Source organism: Hemitrygon akajei, chromosome 10 (genome assembly GCF_048418815.1).
Source record: "Hemitrygon akajei chromosome 10, sHemAka1.3, whole genome shotgun sequence".
NCBI classification, from domain to species: Eukaryota; Metazoa; Chordata; class Chondrichthyes; order Myliobatiformes; family Dasyatidae; genus Hemitrygon; species Hemitrygon akajei.
Genome location: NC_133133.1, coordinates 43,030,845 through 43,054,417, shown reverse-complemented (window position 1 = coordinate 43,054,417; position 23,573 = coordinate 43,030,845). Strand labels below are relative to the sequence as shown.

The 23,573-nt window shown below is 40.0% G+C and overlaps 1 protein-coding gene across 3 annotated transcripts in view; it reads left to right on the top strand.

The window, feature by feature from the left end:
• med12 (mediator complex subunit 12) overlaps window positions 1-23,573 on the top strand; it is a 144,747-nt gene that overhangs the window by 114,855 nt on the left and 6,319 nt on the right. Inside the window, exons 36-42 of one of the 3 annotated variants that reach the window (XM_073058129.1) lie at window positions 1,299-1,655; window positions 2,499-2,652; window positions 3,731-3,933; window positions 4,816-4,893; window positions 8,039-8,268; window positions 16,187-16,313; window positions 18,525-18,719. In XM_073058129.1, coding sequence (XP_072914230.1) covers window positions 1,299-1,655; window positions 2,499-2,652; window positions 3,731-3,933; window positions 4,816-4,893; window positions 8,039-8,268; window positions 16,187-16,313; window positions 18,525-18,719 — 1,344 coding nt within the window. Of the gene's footprint in view, window positions 1-1,298; window positions 1,656-2,495; window positions 2,653-3,730; window positions 3,934-4,815; window positions 4,894-8,038; window positions 8,269-16,186; window positions 16,314-18,524; window positions 18,720-23,573 lie in introns of all 3 variants that reach the window. The other 2 variants (XM_073058130.1, XM_073058128.1) reach the window with 2 other exon arrangements.

Sequence of the window (23,573 nt, the reverse complement as noted above, 5' to 3'; positions counted from 1 at the left end):
AAACTGCAATGAGCAAAACATTTCTGAATTGTTTTACTGCTTATTACTCACAAACTATCAATGACAAAAATCATTGCTTTTTGAACATAAGTACACACAAATGACTCTATTTAAAAACTTTATGCTCTCAGTGCAGTCTATTGTCTAACGACCACATTACATGCATGTGGCTGACACTAGTTAGAAGCTGTTTAGTAACAGTCTCCTGTCCCAGTTAAGCAGCATATTATCACAAATAAATGAAGGAAATTTGGATATTTCCTTGGTTTGTTTTTGTTCGTTACAAGTTCCTCTGATTAACCGATGGCCAAGTTAACTGGAATCCACTGTACAGGTCTACTTTTACACTCTGTTTTATTTGCAAAAGGTTAATATTCCATTGGATTTCCCAATTACTAGCCACTGCTGCATGCTCTCTCTCTGTTTTCTGAGAACACCCAAATTTGTCTTGGATAACTTGAAAACAATCAGTTTTCTAAAGGTAATCAAACTATTACTGTTCACATCTTTAATTTCAGTCAGAGCATACTTTCCTACAATAGATTTCCAGTGACACAAATGATAGGTCTAACTAAAGAGATTTTATTCCATTGAGGAACTTGGGTTAAGGAGAGACATCTGTACCGCAGAGCATCTGTAAAGTTGGAAGACGGACAGCATAAATCAGGGAATAACATATAACATTTTTCTTTGTTTACAAAAGCTTGAAAGTTATATGATCTTCAAACTTATCCTTAATAGTGTTTTAACTTTCTTTCAGTTACTGTGAGCTGTGAAATCTCTTTGTAGTGCTATATTTGAAATAAGATATTTGTATAGACTTTTTCAATGTTGAGTGTAACAATAGAAACTGAAGCAAGAGAAAGTATTACTGGATCATTTTTTAACTCAATATATGGAATGGGGCCTTCTTTTGTCATTGCTTTTGGCAATGCTTTTTGCCAAAGTAACCTAGTGTTACCTATGATAGTTTACATTGGGAAAATCAAACTAACCAGGTATACATAGCAGTTCACCCAAAGGACCAAAATGCTTACACCTTGAACCACCTATTCCCTTGAATTGCTGTTCATGTTGAATGCCTGCATTTGCACTTGACACCCATCTCTAACTCCACCCTCCATATAATATCTGAACTTCAATACAAGGGGCTACTATGGTAGAGGCCTACCATTAATTAATCTGAAATAGAAAATATGATGACAAATATAATAGTTTAGGCAACCGTGAAGGTCCTCTTTTAAGTCATTTATTTCAGTTTGCATACATTTTTAGTCACTTGTTTTATCACATTCTAGGGGCTCCAGGTCTCCACCAAGCAGAAGATTTCCCCCTGGGATGTTTTTGAGGGGATGAAACATTCTGCTCCCCTTTCTTGGGGTTGGTTTGGGACTGTTCGTGTTGATCGCAAGGTGACTAAGTTTGAAGAGCAGCACAGGTTACTATTGTACCACACACACCTTAAACCAAAGCCACGCAGTTACTATCTAGAACCACTGCCACTCCCTCCAGAGGAAGAAGAGCCACCAGTACCAGTTGTTCCTGAACCAGAAAAAACTACGGCAGAACCACCAAAGTTGGAGAAACCTAATACTACTGAAGAGAAGAAAAAGAAACCAGCTCGAAAAAAACGACCCCCTCCTAATAAAGCTGAGGTGAGCGAACTTCTAATTCCTGATTCATTTCTTGATCTTCAGAATGCCTAATAAATTCTGTTTCCTATACCCTTACTCATACCAAACCCACATCCTTTATTGTGATGTTCTAATATACACACATCCTTCACCATAACACTAATAAGGTTTTACATAGTTTCTAATGTTCTTTGCTGTGCAGTTCCATATAATGGAGATTAATGTTGCAGAAAATGCTCCCAATTGCAGGAATATGACATTCTATTATCTCTGCATGAAGTAGGATGTTTGGAACATGACCCGCACTTCATTTTAATAATTTCGTACAATGAGAATATGTAGTTCAGTAAATGTAGCAAATATAATATTCTTTTTTAATGTTTATTTTGCAAAGTTCACAAAAATTGTCAGGGTTAGTCTGCGCTGTTTCATTCTATTCATACAGCTAGGAAAACATTTATTCTGGGAGCCCCATATTCTCACGTCTTTACGAGGGCAAACGGGGGAAAACTTGCAAAAGTAACATACTACAGAGATTGCCTTGTATGTTAGTAATTTAACTTAAATTGAAGCATCTTCTATTTATCATGGACATTTCATGATGTTTCTATTGTGGGTATCAATAGTGATAATCTTTTCTGATGTCTTTATTTTGGAGAGTTTGAATATGTATTCAAGGTATATACTATTTAAAAGGGGATTTGTAATTCACTGGTACAGAATAGAATTATTAATGGTAACATTTGATGAGCTGATGTATTAACTTAGTGTGAACAATCAGTTCCTGATATATTGCTTTAGAATCCTGCCAGAGCCCCTAGGATTGCATGTTTGATTTGTTTTTTTTTGTTTGCCTTCAAGCAGCTGGATTTATCATCTAGTGCACACAGAATGCCTCCTTATGGTGGTGGAGTTCCCAGTGACATAATGCCAAACCAGGCTAATAATCTCTATAACAGACTTCCATATGGACCACCTGGTGTTGGCATATATGCACAAAATCAGCCTTTGCCAGCAGGTAAGTGAAAGGGCAGATTTAGATAATTAACTTCCCACGATGTAAAAGCTCTGTTCGTATCCATTCATTCACATATTTTAATTTCAAGTTTTCTTTCTGCCCTACCAAAGTTTATTTAAATTGGGTGTTGGTGAAGATGAAAAGAATATTCAACTAATTTAGTCTCTTCCTGGTTGAGAGCCCCCTGGAAGCTTCAGCGGTTGTTTTTTCCATTGCTGGTAAACCCAAAATCGTTATAATAGAGAACAAAGAAAAACCATTATGCAGCTATCTGCAATATTTCAGAAGACAATAAAAGGGCAGCAGGGTAAAGTGTGCAAGAAATTCTACTCTGAGCATTATATATAGCAATAATAAAGAAGAAATTGCCTAAACCATGGTTAAACAGGAACTGTTTAGATCTCGTTTTCATGCAAAAAATGTATATTTTTAGTGCTTTTTTTTACTAATTTAGTGAATGGGTGATGGAATGGAAAACATGAAAGCCTGCAGATGCTGGAAATCTGCAGAAACACACAAAAAATTCTGAAACAACTTAGGGCAAGCTGCATTTATGGAGAGACAGGGTTTCAGGCCAGTGAAAGGTCTCAGCCCAAAATATCAACTATTAATTTCTCTCCATTGATGCTATTGCATCTCCTGAGTTCTTCTAGTATTTTGTGTGTTGTTGGAGGAATGGAAAAGTTTTCATTCTTGCATTTCCGGGGATCAAATTACCCACTGACCCAGAAACTTTTCAGAAACCTAATCGAAAGCACTTGAAAAATTGATTGCAGGAATATCTGTTAACCAATATGAATTTCCACCTGCATTTTGTATGACCTTGTGTTAAGAAATGCCTATTCCTTGTTGTGGGTTTTGGATATCTAGTTCTAGAATTCATACATATAAAATAAAATGTTCCAATACTTCTGAGTTGACGATGAATATTGTGTGTATATGGGATGAGTTATGACCGATTTTTATTTAAAAAGCGTATTTAAGATATTTTTAAAAACTTCCATATATTTAAATACATTCAATTAAAACTCTATAGGATAATGTTGCCTTTTGTAATCACTGTTTGTTTTGCATTTAGGTGGACCAAGGTTAGATACAATGCCCTACAGAAATGTACGACCTCAGTTTGCCAAAATAATGCAGACTCGACCTCCATACAGCACTATGATGACTCCTATTGGTGCAATGATGGATCCGTCACTGTATAAAATGCCACAGTATAAGCAGCAGCCCCCCATTCCACAAGGACAGACTATCCGACATCATCTAAATGCCAGATTGGTGCGTATGGGTCCGGAGGAACGCTGTTTTATTCAATTGTATGGTTAAATGATAATTAAACTTAAACTTCACCCTATGGGTAGGAGGCACATTACTATCATTTTATTGTCAGGTTATTATTGTCGGTCAGGAAGTAAAAGCAGGATTGGTTCTTTGATTATGCAATGACTAGAAGCTAAGCATTCACCAAACAAGAGAGCCCTTTGCTGTCAGGGTTTGATTGCTCTCTTATCACTGAAAAGACTCAGTTATTTTATTTTGGAGGTGCCTTGCCTTACGAAGCTCTATAAAATGGAAGGGTCACATTCACGTTAGTCAAAAATTTTAATCTCAAAGTAATGGTAGTTAGAAATAATAGGCTATAAAATGGTTGCCTGATGGAATATTATTTCACTAATTGTGCAATCAATTAAATGTTGAAATTTTGAAAGTTCTGTTGAAGTTGTGTCCTTAGAAATCTCAGTTCACAAGATAAAAATGTGCCCACTCCAGATGGATTCCCAGAATATTTTTCAAAGGGTTTTTTTTCTCCATTCCACAATCTACTTGTAGCAGATATTTCTATTCAAGTGCTAAAAATATTATTTTGGAATAGCTTTTGTTTGTACAAATTAACTGTTATAAGGGAAAAATCTGTTGTTCAGGTTGCAGTTAAGTGGAGCCAAGAAATAACTGAAAGAGATAAATTGATCAAATTTGTTGCTTGTGACTGTCAGATCTATATCATGCTGTGATATCAGGATTTTGCAATGGTTTTCAGCTTTCATCTTGTAAAATTTCATTCATATCAGGTTTAAATGTGCTAGCCTGTGAATGAAAGTTATCACCTAAGAGGTTCTAAATGTTCCCTTTGTTTTCTCCCCAAATCCCTTTCTCCCTAAGAATTCCAGTGGAATGTATGGGCAGCAAGTTCGTCAAGCAAATCCAGCGCAGCCATATGGATCGATGTCACAAGCTCAGGTATGTGATATTTTTATCTTTTGCCTCATTTCAACCAATTATTTTCCAATGGCTCATTTATGTAATCTTAGGTGTAATTCTAAATATACAATATGTAAAAAAATTTAATAGAAAAGCTCTGTGATCTTGTAGCATATGTCTATAGTCAGTAACATGCCATTGCTTTTGTCCATCAATTGCGATCACTGGTTGTATGCCAAATGCAGATTTGGCATGCCATCATTACCTGAAACATTCCCCCATCTACCAGTGACGTTCCATAGCTGGAGTGTGTAATGTTAGCAGCATGCTTCCAATAAATGTCAGGACAACTGAACAGCATCTCTCACTCTCAGATCTGTACTACGAGAAGGACAAGAGTTGCAGGTAGAAGAGTGGAGCATTTGTGACTGTCTCTCTGTGTCACTCATCATAGAGAAGCATTCAATATGAATGATAAAGCAAAGAAAACCATTAGCATACCGCAGCGATCAGTCATATAGCCATAGAGTTAAACCAGTGGTCCCCAACTACTGGGCCATGAGGGGACGATATAATTTGGTGATGCGAAACGATATGAGTCAGCTGCACCTTTCCTCATTCCATGTCACAAGCACTGTTGAACTTCAATGCACGCGAGGTCATTACGCACACGCAGTCATTACCCACGCAAGGTCATCAGTCGCCTAAACACAGTGATACCCTAGCACCAGGAATCACTGGTTGGCCTCGGGTAACCGATGGCCTTGCACAGCTGGTGGGAAGTGCTGTTGCTACTGGCCTGGAGCACGGACAGATGGGCGCCGCCTCTGAACCTGTTTAGCACACTGAAAGTTCGTGGAGAACCCGGTGCTAAAATATTTGCAGACGACCTAATTCAGGCTCAGGGTTTCATAAGTAGCAGAGCAGCTACCTCGCTGCGATCTACTGAAAGTTATCCCTCGAGCCAAACTTCTGTCAGCCGATAAATCCTACCTACCTACACGGGGGGGCAGGCGTGCGCCCTGTCGCACTCCTTGCTCAGTCGGTCACTCTCTCTGGACTGCGACCGCTGCGGCCCTAGTACGGGGACCTCCGGCCTTTGCCTTGTCCTCTCACTGGTGTGTTGCAATGATTTTATATGTTGATACAAGGAAAATATGTGCTGTATGTTTAATATTAAATTCGTTAGATAAACCCTTTTAGAAAGAAAATTGATTGTAATAGCCAATATAGTTGACTTATCACCTATATTCCGATCGTGATTAACAACCAACCCCCCCCCCCCCCCCCCCGGTCAGCCGGCCTGCAAGAATATAGTCAATATTAAACCGGTCCGCAGTGCAAAAAAGGTCGGTGACCCCTGAGTTAAACAGCATGGAATTGAGCTTTCAGTCCGCATCCTCATTGCCAACCAAGATGTCAGTATGAGTTTATCTCCTCTGCCTGTTTGTGGCTCTTATTTCTGCAAACTCTTTGTGTCCATGTACTTACTTAAATGTAGTATTTTAAACATTATAATTGTGGCAGTCTCCACAGCTTCCTCTGGCACCTCCCTTTAGGTGAAGCATTGGCTCCTAAGGTCCCTTTTAAATCTTTCCTATCTCACCTTAAATCTATGCCCCCTAGTTTTAGGCTACCCTACTTGGGGTAAAGACTGTGTGACCATCTGCCCGTTGCATTTTATAAATCTCTGTGAGGTTGCCCCTCAGCCTTGTTCACTCCATGGGAAACAAAAGTCCTACCCTATCCAACCTCTTCTTAGAACTCAAGCCTTCTTCCATTTTAAAATCTTTTTTATTAATTATTATTGAAGATCAGCAAAAAAGATACATTAAGTCAATATGTCATTATGTACAATAGAGAATTAAATTAGCAAATAACTGATTAACAAAGCTAAGCAATATATCAATAATAATAATAAGAAAAAATAAAGTGTTAAGAATAATAGATCACAGTGCTGGTGTCTTGTTGTTAGTCATATATTCGAATGTCTTTGGTGAGAATGACTGGTATGATAAGCAAGTTTGATGGAATGGTGGAAAATGAGGATAGAGACAAAAGTAGTTGAGCTGTAAGTTTGGGCAGAAGTGTGGAAAATGGAATTAAACACAAACCAGTATGAAGTAATACACTAGGCTGGACGTGTGCAATAAACAGTGGGGAGGGACCTTAGAAGAGTTGATGTACAGAGTGAACTTGGGGTGCAAGTTCTTCGTTCTCTGAAAATGGCAACATTGCTATCTAGAGTAGTGAAGAGGTTGTGTAGCTTGCCTGCCTTTATTGGGAGGGATATTGAGTATAACAGCTTGGGACATCATGTTGCAGACATTGGTGAGTCACACATGGAATATCATGTACATTTTTGACCACCAACTATGCAGACGTTTAGTTTGATGAAAGGCATGCAGAAGAGATTCACCAGGATATTGCCTAGAAATGAAGGCTTCAGTTACAAGAATCACTTGAGTGCAGGAGGCTGCCTGGTGACAGATTGAAAAAATAATGAGGAGTATAGATAGGTTAGATAGTCAGTCCTTTTCCAAGGGTGGAGAGTAAAATTGGACAGCATAGGTTTATGGTACAAGGTAAAGACTATTTGAGGAACAGGTTTAAATAGTAAGTGGTTGAAGAAGGCACAGTCAGAGCATTTAAAAAGCATTTGGACAGATACATGGATAAGAAAGGAACTGCGTAACTTCAAGCTGAATTTTAAATTTGCTTTGATGTTAACTGGTAAAAGAAAGTGAATTAAAATCTATTTCCAACAGTTTTTTCTTGCAGAAAACAATCAGTACATGCAATGTACTTCCAATAGAGTGGTTAAAAATAAAATCCCCAGTATTATTTAAGTAATAAATTCAAATAAACTTCACTGCCATTCTGAATGAAATAAACTAGATTTAGCTGATAGTTTTTCTTTGTCCACATTTATCTTGTGATAATAATCATTATACTTCAGAGATAATTATTAGAAATGATGTAGCTTGATATCTTGAACTGCAAGTTTTAAATATCCTTGTCATAGGGTAGGCATTGATGGAGTAACTTTCAGTGATAAGGAATTTAGACCATGTTGAAAAAGGTGAAAGATGGTCAAACTATATCTGAAAAGAATAATAGAATAATGGATTTGGTAAGATGGTTTTGTATTTATATCTCTTCATGTAATCCTGTTCACTTCCAGAATATTACTCAAGGCTACACTAACTATGGCTCTCACTTGGGCATGCCGCCACATCCTTCACAAGCCAGCAGTATGATCCCTCCTGCCTATTCAAGTCAACCATATCAGAGCAGTCACACGACCAGTAATCCTGCACTTGTGGATCAGGTTCGGCAGATGCAGCAGCGACCAAGTGGCTATGTTCACCAGCAGGCTCCTGCTTATGCGCACTCCATGCAGAACACACAGAGGTACATATTAGAAAATCTGTTGGTTGATTTGGCTCCAAGTTCAGTATTATTCTTTCCCTTTGTAGGTCATGGGACTCAAATATTCAGTACCATGAGATTGCATAGCTAATATATTCAATCATAAGACAGGGAACTTAACAACAAATAAAAATAGTAAAGGATAAAGGCATAAAAATGGAGGTTAGCAAATGAATTCTGCTTCAAGACCAGGAGCCTGGGACCAAATCATGAAATGACTTCTTAAATTTGAAAAATGCTGGGCCCAGAAGGGTCAGTTTAGGATTTTATTTTTGTCCCATTGCTTTGTTCAGTACTCTTAAATATTTGATGATATTACACAAACTTAATCATACTGATTACCAGGGTCTTCAGTCAGATGCCAAGTTGGATCATTCACTCTGCATTCCAGTTGGACGTGATTGCAAGTGCCTCAGAATTATTTTTTGCACTTGTTCCTGAGGTGCTATTGTTGAGATTTATGGATGCTCTAGCAGTGTACTTTTTCAATTTTTATTGTTGTTTTCAAGCATTCCTGACTGGTTGTGTCAGGATGGCAGAGGTTTAACCTGATTTGCTGTTAGGTCTACCTGTTTTTTGGTGTTTAACAAGGATGTAGTGTTACCAGAGCAAAGCTCATTTTTTGGAATGCTAATGCTTCTCCAAGAGATGTCCTTGTGTTCTCCTCACTGAACCAGGATTAAACCCGTTTGTTAGTAATGAAGTAAAAGCTATATCAGGAAAAATGTTCTGCATATTTTCCAGGTGCTGCGACTTGTTTTCCAGATTTTCTGCCCAATGCTCTTCCCTCAATCAATACCAGATAAAAGGGTTAACCAGTTAGTTATCTGATTCTTCCTCGTGAGTTTTTCTTTTGCATACAATGAATTGTTTTATTTGCCGACATAAAGTAACTGCAAAATTTGGATGTGTTGAATACATTTTTGAAATTCTATGAGAGAGACTTTTTTTTCTAAAAAAAAAAGGAGTGAGTTATGTGACAAATAGGGAATTCAAATGTATTGAAACTGAATCTGTTTAATATTAAAAACATTGTATGATGAACTCTTGGGGGTGCTTATGTGGCGGTTTTGTCGAACAGGTGTTCCCATGACCTTGAACACCCAACAGCCAGATACTGTCCATTTTAATTACCTAGGGAGTTCTCCTCCGTAATTCTGACTGCAGTTTACATACCATCAGCAACCGACTATAATCAAGTGTATGAGATACTGCATGATGGCATCTCCAAACAAGAAACAGTCCATCCCAACACATCATAGTTGGGGACTTCAAGCAGGCTTGTTTGAAGAAAGCCCTGCCCAATTACCTGTGGCACCAGAGGTCCTAACATACTGGATCAATGTTAAAATAAGATAAGGAATGCCTAGTATTCTGTGCCCAGACCGCATTTTGGTAAATCGAAACACTTGGTTGTCCTTCTCCTATCTGCATACAGGCAGAGGCTAAAAAGCAAAACTCCAGAGGTTAGGACAACAAAGAGGTGGTTGTGGGAGGCAGAGAGGCGGTAATGGGATTGCTTCGCTTTGGTAGTTTGGACTGTGTTCAAGGACTCGTCTATGGAACTGAATGAATACACCATGGTTATCATGGACTTTACAAAAACAGTTGTAGATGAGTGTGTCCTCTCAAAGTTATTCAGTGTCTTCCCCAACCAGAAGCCCTGGATGAACCATGAGATCCACAATCTGCTGAGGGTCGGATCAAAGGCATTCGAGTCTGGTGACCAAGAAAGTTGCAGGAGGTCTAGGTTTGATCTCCAGAAAGGCTTATCATGGGTGAAGTGGCAATTCTGGACTAAACTAAAAGTAAAAGTAAACTAAAAGTAAAACCAAGCAACATGGGTGATAACAGGGCTTTGGTTCCAGATTAGCTCAATGCCTTCTGTGCTCGTTTTGACTGTCAAAACATGGAGGAACCATCACAAACTCCCACAGCCCCTGAAGGTCCTGTGTGTTCAGTCTCTGAAACTGACATGTGAGCAACCTTCAGAAAGATGAACCCACAAAAAGCATCCGGTCCTCATGGGGTACCTGGCCAAGTACTAACAACCTGTCTGATCAACTGGCTGGCATGTTCCCTGAGATCCTTAGCCTCTCACTTAAGCAGTCTGGGAAAATCATCTGCTTAGGAAGGATGTGTCTTAAGAAGAATGTGGAATTCTGCCTTAATAACTATGGTTCAATGACAAAGTGTTCTGAGAGGTTGGTGAAGGAACATATCAACTCCTGCTTGAGAAGAGACTTGCATCTGCTCCAATGTTGCCTAATTGAGCAACAAGTTCACAGCAGATGCTGTCTCATTGGCTCCTCACTCAACCCTGGAACATATAGACAGCAAAGATGCATATTTCAGGGTATACTTTATTGACTACAGCTCTGCATTCAGTTCCAGCTTCGCCTCAAAACTAATCAATAAGCTTCAAGACCTTAGCTTTAGTACCAACTTGTGCAATTGGATCTTCGATTTCCTCATTTGCAGACCTCGGACGGTTCATATTGGCAGCAACATCCCATCAGCATAGTTGCATCACAAAGCTGTGTGCTTAGCTCTCTGTTCTACTTGCTTTACACTTATGACTGTGTGACTAAGCACAGCTGCAATGCCATGATCAAGTTTGCTGATGATGCCACAGCTGTGGACCAAATCAAAGGTCGTAATGAATCAACATATAGGAGGGGGATTGAAAATCTGGCTGAGTGGTACCATCTCAACAACCTCTTACCTAATGTCAGCAAGACAAAGGAGCTGATTATTGAATTCAGGAGAAGGAAATCAAATGTCCATGATCCAGTCCTCCTCAGAGGATCAGAGGTGAACAGGAATCAGCAATTTTAAATTCTTCAGTGTTATTATTTCAGATACTTGTCCTGGGCCCAGCAGGAAACAACAATTATGAATAAAGCACAGTAGTGCACTTACTTCCTTAGGAGTTTGCAAAAGATTCGGCATGGCATCTAAAATTTTGAATATATTGACAAGTTGCATCACAGCGTGATATGGAAACCAATGCCCTTGAATGGAAAATCTTACGAAAAAGTCCATTACGGATAATGCCCTCTCCACCATTGAGCACATCTACATAAAGTGTTGCTGCAGGAAAGAAGCATCCATCATTAGAGACTACCACCAACCAGGACATGCTGTCTTCTGGCTTCTGACTGCTGACATCAGGAAGAAGGAGCAGGAGCTTTAAAACTCAAACCACCAAGCTCTGGAATAGTTAATATTCCTCAATCACAAGGCTCTTGAACCAGAGGGGATAACTTTACTTGCTCTCTCACTGAACTTCCCACAACCTATGGACTCACCTTCAAGGACTCTTCATCTTGTGTTCTTGATAGATATTGCTTATTTGTGGATTATTATTATATCTTTCATTTTGTATTTGCACAGCTTGTGTCTTACATACTGATTGAACACCTAAAGGTTCGTGCAGTATTTCGTTGATACTGTTATGGGTTTATTGAATATGCCTGCAAGAAAATGAATTTCAGGGTTTTATATAGTGACATACATGTACTTTGATAATAAATTTACTTTGAACTTATTTATGCTGGTTAGTTACTTGCTTTACTTCACCTGCCTGCTGAGCTAAATATGCACACATTAGCTGCAAACATGTTTCAGGTGCAAAAAATTGCTAAGCTAATCATAAATACTAAACAAAATTTGTAGTTTCAATTTGTTGCCATTCTTTATTTGTTATGTGATTCACTTCTTATTAAAGCAACAGTCTCTTTGTTTAATTCCAAAGATGATCTGGTGATTTTTTTTCAATGAAATAGTAGTGTTTCATTGTCAAGTTTAAGAGAGAGGTTAATCTGATGCTAGAAAAGTACATGCTAATTTAAATTAGCTATCACAAATGACCAACAGGCAGTCTTTGTTTTAAATTCTGCTGAAGACAGTCCATCAAAGTACCGGTATGTGCTTCTTCTCAGTGATCAGTATAATGATATTTTGATTAGCATGGTCATCCTTGAATCATCTGTTCATCATTTAGTTATTCAAAAGGATTAGATAATTAGTCCCAGGGAAACGTACAGGTGTTTGCACTTCTGTAACAGAACTTTTACTCTGACAGTTTTTTTTATAATGCAGTTGGTGGCTTTAACTTGTAACTTTGTCCAATTAAATTTGTAATAGATAATGAAGCTCCTGAAGAGTTACATCACACAGGTTGTACCACAGAAAGGACAACAAGCTGGTGCCATTTAAGCCTCTCACACTTGAAGCTAAAAACAGATATAGAAATCAAATAAGATTTTATAGTTAAAACTTAATTTTATCAAATAATGAAATAAAAACAGAAAATACTGGAAATATTCAGTTCAGGTAGCATCTGCAGAAAGGAGAAAAGGGCTTTTGATGAGTGGTTCTAACAATATCTGTATGTATTGCAACTCCTACATTATTTAGAGTATTTTATATGCCTCCAAACACTTGTGCAATATCCATTTCCTTTGTCAACCATTGGCAGTCATGCCTTTACCTATCCCAATGTAAGATGTACTTCTAAAACTCTTCCACTCTCCTTTTTCTACCTTGTCTCTATGCTTCATCCATATCAATTCCTTTTAAGCTTAGAATTCACCTCTGACCAAATCATTGGTCCTAATAGCCTTTATTTTTTGTGCTCTGTCAATTTTTCCTATTCGCTTTCTACAAAGAAACGAGTTATATTTTGGGTTAAAGATGCTACATAAATGCAAGTTATCATTACTGTCAGAGTTGTATACTGCATACACACTTTGATAATAAATGTACCTGAACCTTGAAACATTACCAACTCTGGCTCCAACAACATGGGTGGCTTTAGACTGGATTCTACTGTCACCACCTCTGGTTCCAACGACCCTGGATGCCTTGAGACCCAAAAGACACTGCCTCTAGTTCAGCCTCCAGCTCTGACCTCGACCACTACTGCCTCCAGGGCAAGGCATTCTTCACAGCCTCTGGGCCCCCGGTATCCATTTCCCCCATCACTACTCTCCAACCCCTGGTCTCTAAGGCTCCCCTATCACCTCTTGGTTCCTCAGAGACTCCATCTTTCTCCCCCCCCCCCCCCACCCACATTCCCTAACTCTCCAACCCTTCCCCCTCTTCTGATGCTACCAACTGTTCTCTGATCCCAGCCCTAATCCCTGTTGTGTCTTCATCAGTCCCTCCAGCATTCCCCTCTGAGGTGGTATGTTCTGTCTTCAATAACGGCTTTACCTTTGCCCCTCTCCACTCACACCTCAGTGAGTTCCACGCCCACATTGACATTGAGCTGTACTTCTGCCGGCTCCATCTCCAAACCCACTTCTTTGGCAAGAATTCACCACCCCACACCGATGACCCCTTCACCCGTTCTGGTTCTCTGCCTGTTTTGGATGTTTACATCTCAAATCACCAATGAGACACCAACAAGCTTGACTTTAGCATTCCTCTCTCCTTCTCATATCTCCAAAGTGACAACCTTACCACCAAACCGATTGACAAAGGGGTTACTCTTGTAGTGTGATAGACTGACCTTGCAGAGGCCAGATGGTAACTCTTGGATACCTCCTCTTACTTTCCTCTTGAAAAGGGCCCCACTTTGGATTATCATGGCAGTGTCTTCTGTACCATCACTAAGCTCAACAAAGCTGGAGGTCTCCCATTCACTGCCTCTAAACTTATTGTTCCCTTGCCCTGGGTTCTTCCTCCTATCCAAGATTCACAAACCTCACAGTCCATTGTCCTGCCTACTCCTGCACCACCGAAATTGTGTCCACATACCTTGACATCATTTTATCCCCCTTGGTTCGGTGCCTTCCCACCTACATCAATGACATGGAAACCATAGAAAAGATGCAGAGGAGATTTACAAGGATGTTGCCTGGATTGGGGAACATGCCTTATGAGAATAGATTGAGTGAACACAGCCTTTTCTCCTTGGAGCAACGGAGGACGAGAGGTGACCTGATAGAGGTGTACAAGATGATGAGAGGCATTGATTGTGTGGATAGTCAGAGGCTTTTTCCCAGTGCTGAAATGGTTGCCACAAGAGGACACAGGTTTAAGGTGCTTGGAAGCAGGTACAGAGGAGATGTCAGGGATAAGTTTTTTACGCAGAGAGTGGTGAGTGCGTGGAATGGGATGCCAGGTACCTGAAGCTCAGAAAAATTAGGGCTGTGGGTAACCCTAGGTAATTTCTAAAGTGAGTACATGTTCAGCACAGCATTGTGGGCTGAAGGGCCTGTATTGTGCAGTAGGTTTTCTGTTTCTATCAATGACACTACACATGCTCTCAATCTCATCAACAACTTTCAATTCCCAAGCCCTGACTATCTCATTTTCATCATGGATCTTCACATCTTTTCCCCATCAAGAAGGCCTTAAAGCTCTCTGCTTCTTTCTCATTAAAGCACCCAATCAGCTCCCCTCCACCACCTTTCTGTCTGGCAGAACTGACCCTCAACAATTTCTCCTTTGGCTCTGAACACTTTCTCCAAGCTCAAGGTTAGCCATGGGCACCTGCATGTGCACCACCTGTACCAGCCTTTTTGTTGATTACCTGAAACAGTCTTTGTTCCATGCCTTCCCTAGTAATGCTCCACAGCTCTTCCTGGAATACATTGATTGCATTGGTGCTGCTTCATGCACTCATGCTGAGCTCATCAATTTTATCAACTTTGTCTCCAACTTCCACCCAGCCTTTAAATTCACTTGGTCCATTTCTGACTCCCCCTCTAACCCCCCCCCCCCCCCACCCGGATAAACTGTCAACTGATCTCTTTTGCAAACCTACTGATTCCCGCAGCTAACTTCCCACCTCTTCCCGCCCTGTCTCCTATAAAAATTGCTATTTCCTTTTCTCAGTTCCTTAATTTCTGCCACATCTGTTCCCAGGGTGAAGCTTTCCTTTCCAGGATAGCAGAGGCGTTCTCCTTCAAAGAATGGTGTTCCCCTTCCTCCATCATTGATGCTGGTCTCACCCACATCTCCTTCATTTCCTGGACATCCACGCTCACCCCATCTCACACCACCTTAAAAGAGATAGAGTTCCCCTTGTCCTCAGTGCCACTAAACAACAAGGACTCACACCACCGGGTTCAGGAATAGTTATTACCCATCAATCATCAGGCTCTTGAACCAGTGGGGATAACTTCGCTCAACTTCACTTGGCCTATCACTGAACAGTTTCCTAAACCTGTGGACTCACTTTCAAGGACTCTTCGACTCATTCTTGATGTTTATTGCCTCCGCATCCAGCACATCATTCTCTGCGACTTCCACGTCTTCAATGGGATCTTACTACCAAGACATCTTTACTTCCTCCTCACCATCTGCTGTCTGCAGGGATCACTCTGTCCGAGATCCCCATTCCTATTCCAACATGTTGGTCCATGACCTTCTGCCACAATGAAGCAACTCTCGAAGTGGAGGAGCAACACCTCATATTCTGTCTAGGTAGCCTCCAACTCGATGGGATGAGCATCAATTTCTCCTTCTGATATTTTTTTTCTTTTTTCTCCTTTCCCTTCCTCCTCCCCTCTTCTTTTCCCCACTCTGGCCTCTGCCTCTCCTCCTCACCAGCTATCAGTTCACCCTGGTCCCCTCTTTCTTCCCTTTCTCCTATTGTCCTCTCTCCTCATCTATCAGCTTGTTCTTCTCCAGCCATTTATCTTTCCCACCCACCTTCTAGCTTGTCCTCCTTCCCTTCCCCTCCCCTCCACCTTTATATTCTGACATCTTCCCCGTTCCTTTCCAGTCCTGATGAAGGATTTTGGCATGAAACATCCAAAGTTTATTCATTTTCATAGATGCTGCCTGACCTACCGAGTTCCTCGAGCATTTTGTGTGTGTTGCTCTGGATTTCCAGCATCTTCGGAATCTTCTGTGTTTATCATTAAACATATCTTTCTTTCAGGTTAACACATCAACCCATGCAACAGACACCCATGATGACAGGAATTAGTCACATGACCCAACAGAATGTTCATTCAACACTGAGGACAAACCAGGAACAGTATATTCGACAGCAACAGATCCTGAGGGTAAGCTAAGATAAAGAGGCTGCGTTAACAGTTTGGAACCAATAACTACAAAATACCCATCTGGGAGTTATAGAGAGGAGACCAAAAAATACCAGAAGGAGAATGCATGTTTGTAGCATTCCATCTTGGCTTAAATGTGTAAAGTCAGAAAGTAGAAATGAATAGGTAATCAGCAGATTATTACTCATGGACCATCACCATGTCAGTACCTGGCTCATGACTATTCACCGTCTATATTATCAATTTGGATAAAAAAGGCAGTTTGGAAGTCCATCCAAGTTATAATAGTAGAAGGAAAAGTGAACTCTGGAGAAGAGGTGTATGCAAGAAAGGTTAATTGACAGTCTATGTATTTTGGGTAACTAAGAAGGAACAGTGAGGTTTTGCGTTTTGGTAGGAAGAATCGGGAAAAAAATAACCCCTACATCATTTCATTTTACTCTATATTGAAGGGTAGATCTGTTTGCCTTAAAGATGGGGAAGCGTAGATCCACTGGATTGATTCCTTCAATGAGTTTGTTCCAGAAGATTTTTAAGATTTGTCTGCATTTGCTTGGGTTGAGAAGGAAGTGATAGGACCTAATTGGACATTATAGCCTCTGAGAGGGATTAACAGGGTAGATGTTAAGAGGCTGTTTCCTTCACTTGAATAGTTAATTACAGCAAATAGTTGTAAATTTTTGTAATTCTTTGAGTGCTATTAATTCACAAGATTGTGTGGTTTGCTAAATTGTTTAACAGTCAAATAATTGACAGTTATGGGGTTAAAATGGGAAAGTAGAAAGAGCATTGCATCTGCAGCAGTCTTGTTAATTGACAGCAAGTTTGAAGCAAAGGGGCCTACCTATGCTACTTTTTATAAATCTTTGGTAAGGAAATTTACAAAAATCAGATTTGCTGAACTACCAGAAGACAACTATTTTTTGAACTAGGAATAGGATGGTAATCATATCATTCAATTTGGAAAACAACCAATTCATTTTTGAAATGTCTTTTTAGCATGAGATAATGTTATTCAGAGGTTAGATGAGAATAGGATGGGGCTGATAGTGAATTTGATTAATTGGACATGAGGGACAATTAATTAAGCTAACTAGTGACTTTCATAGGGTTCATGCGTTTAAGGAATATGAATGTACAACTGCTAATCATCATAAATATGTGGCCCTTTTTCAAATCTCTTGGAGTTCTGTGGTGTGAAAGAAGACCTTCTAGTTTTCCTATCTGTCCATGTAACAGAACCATTATCCATGGAATCACAGCAGTATATCCCTAAACCTGTCCTGGCATTCTTGATGGTGCAAAATTGGACAGATTTACTCACAATGACCAAAATATTGTTTCCTGGATTTAGTATAAATGCAGTATAAACTCCCTGGCTTTTTTTTTTTCACTGCATGCCTCAATTTATAAAGACCGAATTTTAGTGGTCATTCCCCTTGTATGTTCCTGAATATACATTGAAATTGTACAAGGTAAAGAAAAACTGAGATAACCAGGCACCCTTGGGACTTCCAATGTTGAATGAGCAGATTCTTTTGCAATATTGTAAATCGCTTTTTTAAAGGTATTACGTAGTGGTATAATAAATTTTGCTGTGAACAGATGTATTTAAAGGGAATGAGGGAAATAAAAGAGTGAATTTAAAATGAGTAGTGGATTTAGAGACTTTTTTGAGCTATGTGTTTAAAGGGAGCACCAGGAAAAGGACTCTGAGTTTAATGAAAGCATGGGAAGCAAGACCCTGGTATAGTTAAAGGTGGAATAGGGGGAAAAAAAACCCCAGTGAGCCAGATGCTATGTTTTTGGAATTTCCAGCATCCACTACCGAATTACCTGTGCTTTACTGTAGGATATATTGTATCTCTTTATGTATAGTCTCCCTTTTCCTGTTCGGCGTTTCATCTGTTTGTCTGCCTATCTATCAACAAGTCAATTGAATTAGGTAGATTATACCTCTATGCCAGAGGAAGCAGCAGAGGCAAAGTTAATTATATTCAGAAGATATTTAGTCAGGTAAATGGAGAGAAGGATATAGGCAGGCAAATAGCTTAGATGAGTTGGGCTGAAAGACCTAGTTCTGTGACCAATCCCACCCCACAATTGGAATTGCCATTAAGTGCAGGAGTAAAATGTATAAATCTTGTGCCATTTTAGGCATATATTCTCTCCTTAAAACTAATTCTTGAATTTGTTTTATATTTTTTTCAGCAGCAGCAGCAACAACAACAACAACAACAGCAGCAGCAACAACAACAGCAACAACAACAGCAACAACAGCAGCAGCAGCAGCAGCAACAACAACAGCAACAACCACAGGTGCAACAACAGGTCCAACAGCAACAGCAGGCTCAAACCCAACCACAGTCTCTGGGAATGCAGGCCATCCCACCTCAGCAGACTATGGTAAGTTGATCATCTTGTCTTACCTGATTTTAACATGTTGGAACAGAACTTAATGTAAGCCCTGAAATACTGTACATGAACTAGCTGCTGATCACACTTAGTATTGACTTCCTACTAAAAAGCATACCAATCTAAACTGGACGGATTACGTGTATGGATGTTGTCTCGTGATGCAATGTAGTTAATTGTGCAGATCAGGGAAAATGGCATAATAGCCAAAGAAAACTTTTATCAGTTGGCTAAGAATTGTCTCCAGGGATTCCAAACTTGCCAGGAACTTTGAAGTTTTTAAAAAATTTATCCATTCATTTACGGGATGTGGGCGTCACCAGCTAAGCCAACATATATTGCCCATCACTAGTTGCGCTTGAGAAGGTGGTGATGAGCTGCCTTTTTGAACTGCAGCAGTCCTTGAGGTGCAAGTACACCCACAGTACTGTTAGGGAGAGAATTCCATGATTTTGACCCAGTGACAATGAAGGAACGGCAATATGTTTCCAAGTCAGGATGGTGAGTGACTTGGAGGGGGATTTCCAAGTGTTGGAGTTCCCAGGTATCTGCTGTTCTCTCGTCCTTCTGGATGGCAATGGTCATGGGTCTGGAAGGTGCTGCCTTAGGGACTTTGGTGTGTTGTTGCAGGACATCTTGTAGATAGTACACACTGCTGCAACTGTTCATCAATGATGGAGCGATTAGATGCTTATGGAAGAGGTACCAATCAAGTGGGTTGCCTTGTACTGGATGATTATCTGACTGTCTCAAACTATTTAAACAATACTAGAAAACATCAGTTTGTTGTTTGTACTGTTAAATAGCAAGGCAGGTGCATTTCAAACCTTTCAAACCATTTCTTCAGAGTGAAATTGTCCATTTCAGTAGATACTTTGTGGTTACCAATTTCCTGTTACCAGCATGTAGAAATGGTTTTGGATTTATTTACTTGTATAGGATTAATCTTGGGTAAATGTATAAATTGGTGCTCTAATTTCAGACATCTCAATGGTAACAATATAAAAAATTAAAAGGGAAACTTCAGTACAGCATATCAAAACATATCAATAAAAACACAGAATCAACCTGTGAACTGTGGATATAGATGCAAAACATTTTGGAATTGATAATTTAGAGTTGCTGTTCCTGGAGCATTGTGAACAGACAATGCACATCATCCCCATCTTCATGCAAGCAGCCTTCTGAGAGAGCAAAATAAACCCACAAGAGATTAAAGCAGAAATGAATGACACTTCACCAAATAATTGAAACCTCTGAGGACACTACAGCAATCTGCAAAATAACTGTTAAACCAGTTTGTTTTACCTCATTTAGTGTTTGGCTTGGCCAAGAAATACCATAATGGACTTCTGAAAGCAGTGCCAACAGATGTCAGGCATGTGAGGCTGTTGGGAAGATTGAATGAGCGTATTGAATTGATGTAGTAAATAGCAGAATCCTGAAGTGGAAGAGCATATGGTTGATACCCAGACAGTGGAAAACATCCTGTATTGTCCCGGTACCGAAGAAACCACAACCAAAGGAGTTGAATGACTTCAGACCTGTTGCCTTGACGTCGCACGTGATGAAGACCATGGAGCGGCTGATAATACAGAATCTGAGGCCACAAACCAGGCACGCCCAGGATCCTCTTCAGTTTGCGTATAAGGAGAAGGTGGGAGTGGAGGATGCTATCACGTATTTGCTGCACAAATCACTCTCTCACCTAGATGGGGTCAGTTGTGCTGTGAGGATTACATTCCTTGACTTCTCTAGTGCCTTTAACACCATCCAGCCCAAGATCTTAAGGCACAAACTAACGGAGATGGGAGTAGACTCTCACATGGTGGATTGGATAGTGGACTACTTGACAGATAGACCTCAGTATGTGCGGTTGGGAGACTGTAGGTCTGACACGGTGGTAAGCAGCACAGGGGCGCCGCAGGGAACCGTACTCTCTCCGGTCCTGTTCACCCTGTACACATCAGACTTCCAATATAACTCGGAGTCCTGCCATGTGCAAAAGTTCGCTGATGACACGGCCATAGTGGGGTGTGTCAGGAATGGACAGGAGGAAGAGTATAGGAAACTGATACAGGACTTTGTGATATGGTGCAACTCAAACTACCTGCGTCTCAATATCACCAAGACCAAGGAGATGGTGGTGGACTTTAGGAGATCTAGGCCTCATATGGAGCCAGTGATCATTAATGGAGAATGTGTGGAGCAGGTTAAGACCTACAAGTATCTGGGAGTACAGTTAGACGAGAAGCTAGACTGGACTGCCAACACAGATGCCTTGTGCAGGAAGGCACAGAGTCGACTGTACTTCCTAAGAAGGTTGGCGTCATTCAATGTCTGTAGTGAGATGCTGAAGATGTTCTATAGGTCAGTTGTGGAGAGCGCCCTCTTCTTTGTGGTGGCGTGTTGGGGAGGAAGCATTAAGAAGAGGGACGCCTCACGTCTTAATAAGCTGGTAAGGAAGGCGGGCTCTGTCGTGGGCAAAGTACTGGAGAGTTTAACATCGGTAGCTGAGCGAAGGGCGCTGAGTAGGCTACGGTCAATTATAGATAACTCTGAACATCCTCTACATAGCACCATCCAGAGACAGAGAAGCAGTTTCAGCGACAGGTTACTATCGATGCAATGCTCCTCAGACAGGATGAAGAGGTCAATACTCCCCAATGCCATTAGGCTTTACAATTCTACCGCCAGGACTTAAGAACTTTTTAAAAGCTATTATTAATGCTTTTTGAGATAGTGATTTAGATGCATATCATATTTTTTTTACTGAGTTAAGTATTGTATGTAATTAGTTTTGCTACAACAAGTGTATGGGACATTGGAAAAAAAGTTGAATTTCCCCATGGGGAAATTAAGTATCTATCTATCTATATACAAGAAGGTTGAGATGAGAAGAATTGATTGGTATCCAACTCATCTTGTGTATTGGGCAGTCATGGAACAGTTGTCAAAGAATATATTTTTCAAGGCCAGTTTCAAGGAGAACATTTTCCTTCAAGAGATTGCATTTGGTAAAAATGAAATTGTTGCTCTTTAATTGAGGTTGTTAACTTATAGAGAAAGAACATTTTAGCATACAACTACACCTAAAAAGACAACAAAGTAGACAATTATCACCACACTAGTAGATCAGATTCCCATAAAGAGATTGCAGAAGAACTAACAGGACAGTGATCCCCAAATTTTGACATACCAAATTCTTTTTTTCCCCTATGGCACTTTTTTCAGTAAGATGAGATGGAATTACATGGAACAGTACAGCACAAGAACAGGTTTTTCAGCTCACTGTTGTGCTGAACCAAATAAATTAGTAAACAAATAGCCAACTAAACTAATCCTTTATGCCTGCACTATGACCCTATCCTTCAATTTCCTCATATTCATGTGCCTATCTAAACATCTTTTAAATGTCTCTAATGTATCTGGCCACCCCAGGCAGTGCATTCCAGGCACTTTTCTTTTTGGAAAGAATGCATGCCTTTCACATCTCCTTTGAACTGTCCTTCTCACAACTTAAAAGCATGCCTTCTGGTATTAGATATTTCAACCCCGGGTAAAAGATATCGTCTGTCTGCTCTATCTATGCCTCTCATAACTATATAAACCTCTGTCAGATCTCCTCTTAGCTCCGCTGCTCCAAAGAAAACAACCTATGTTTGTCCAACCTTCATAAGAGTACATGTACTCTTATGAAGCAGCATCCTGGTTAATCTCTTCTGCGACCTCTCCAACCTCTCCAAAGGCTTAACATCCTTCCAATAATGGAGTGACCCATAATGTATGCAAACTCTAGATGCAGCCTAACTAGAGTTTTATAAATCTGCAACATAAAGCCCTGAGATTTGAATTCCGTACCTTGACTAATAAAGGCAAGCATGCCATATGCCTTCTTAACCACACTATCGACCTGTGTAGTCACTATCTGGAAGCTGTGAACTTGGACCCCAAGATCCCTCTGCTCATGAAGATTGTAATGGGTCATGCCCTTAACATTATATTGCCTCTCTAAACCTGACCTACCAAGCTGCAGCATTTCTCATTTGGCCTGGTTAAATTCCATCTGCCGTTTCTCCACCCATATCTGCAAATGATCTATATCCCATTGTATTCTTTGCCGGTCATCTACACTTTCCACAACACCATTCTTCGTATCATCTGTAAACTAACTAACCCACCCACTTAGATTTTTATCCAGGTCATTTATATACATGACCAACATCAGTACAGATCCCTGTGGAACACCACTATTTGCAAACCTCCAACTAGAATAACCTCCTTCTGCCACTACTCTCTGTCTTCCGACGGCAAGCCAGTTCTGAATCCAAATGGCCAATTCATTATGGATCCTATGCATCTTAATCTTCTGGAGAAGCCTCCCGTGAGATACCTTGTCAGGCACCTTACTCAAATCCATGTAGATAAAATCCACAGTTCTACCTTCATCAACCATCATCATGTCAAAAGAACTCAATCAAGTTAATAAGTCATGACTTGCCAAGCACAAAACGATGTTCCCTAATTAGGCCATGGTTTTCCCAAATTCTCATAAATCCTATCCCTAATTTTTTTTCTAGATAATGATGGTTATGGGGTTTAGGTTTGCCAATTAGGGTTTGGGATGGAAATTCTAGTATTAAGCCCTAACCATCTTTAGTTGAAATATCCTTTCTGAGCCTCTGTCATTACAGTGGAGGTTAAAAGCTAAATATTTATATAAGTAACAGCATTATAGATATTTGTTTAAATCTTTTGTTTGCACGAATTTAGCCAACTGTATCAGCAGTACCTATCTGAGAGACTGCTGTTGTTCTGCAACTAAAACAGCATAATAGTTAAAAA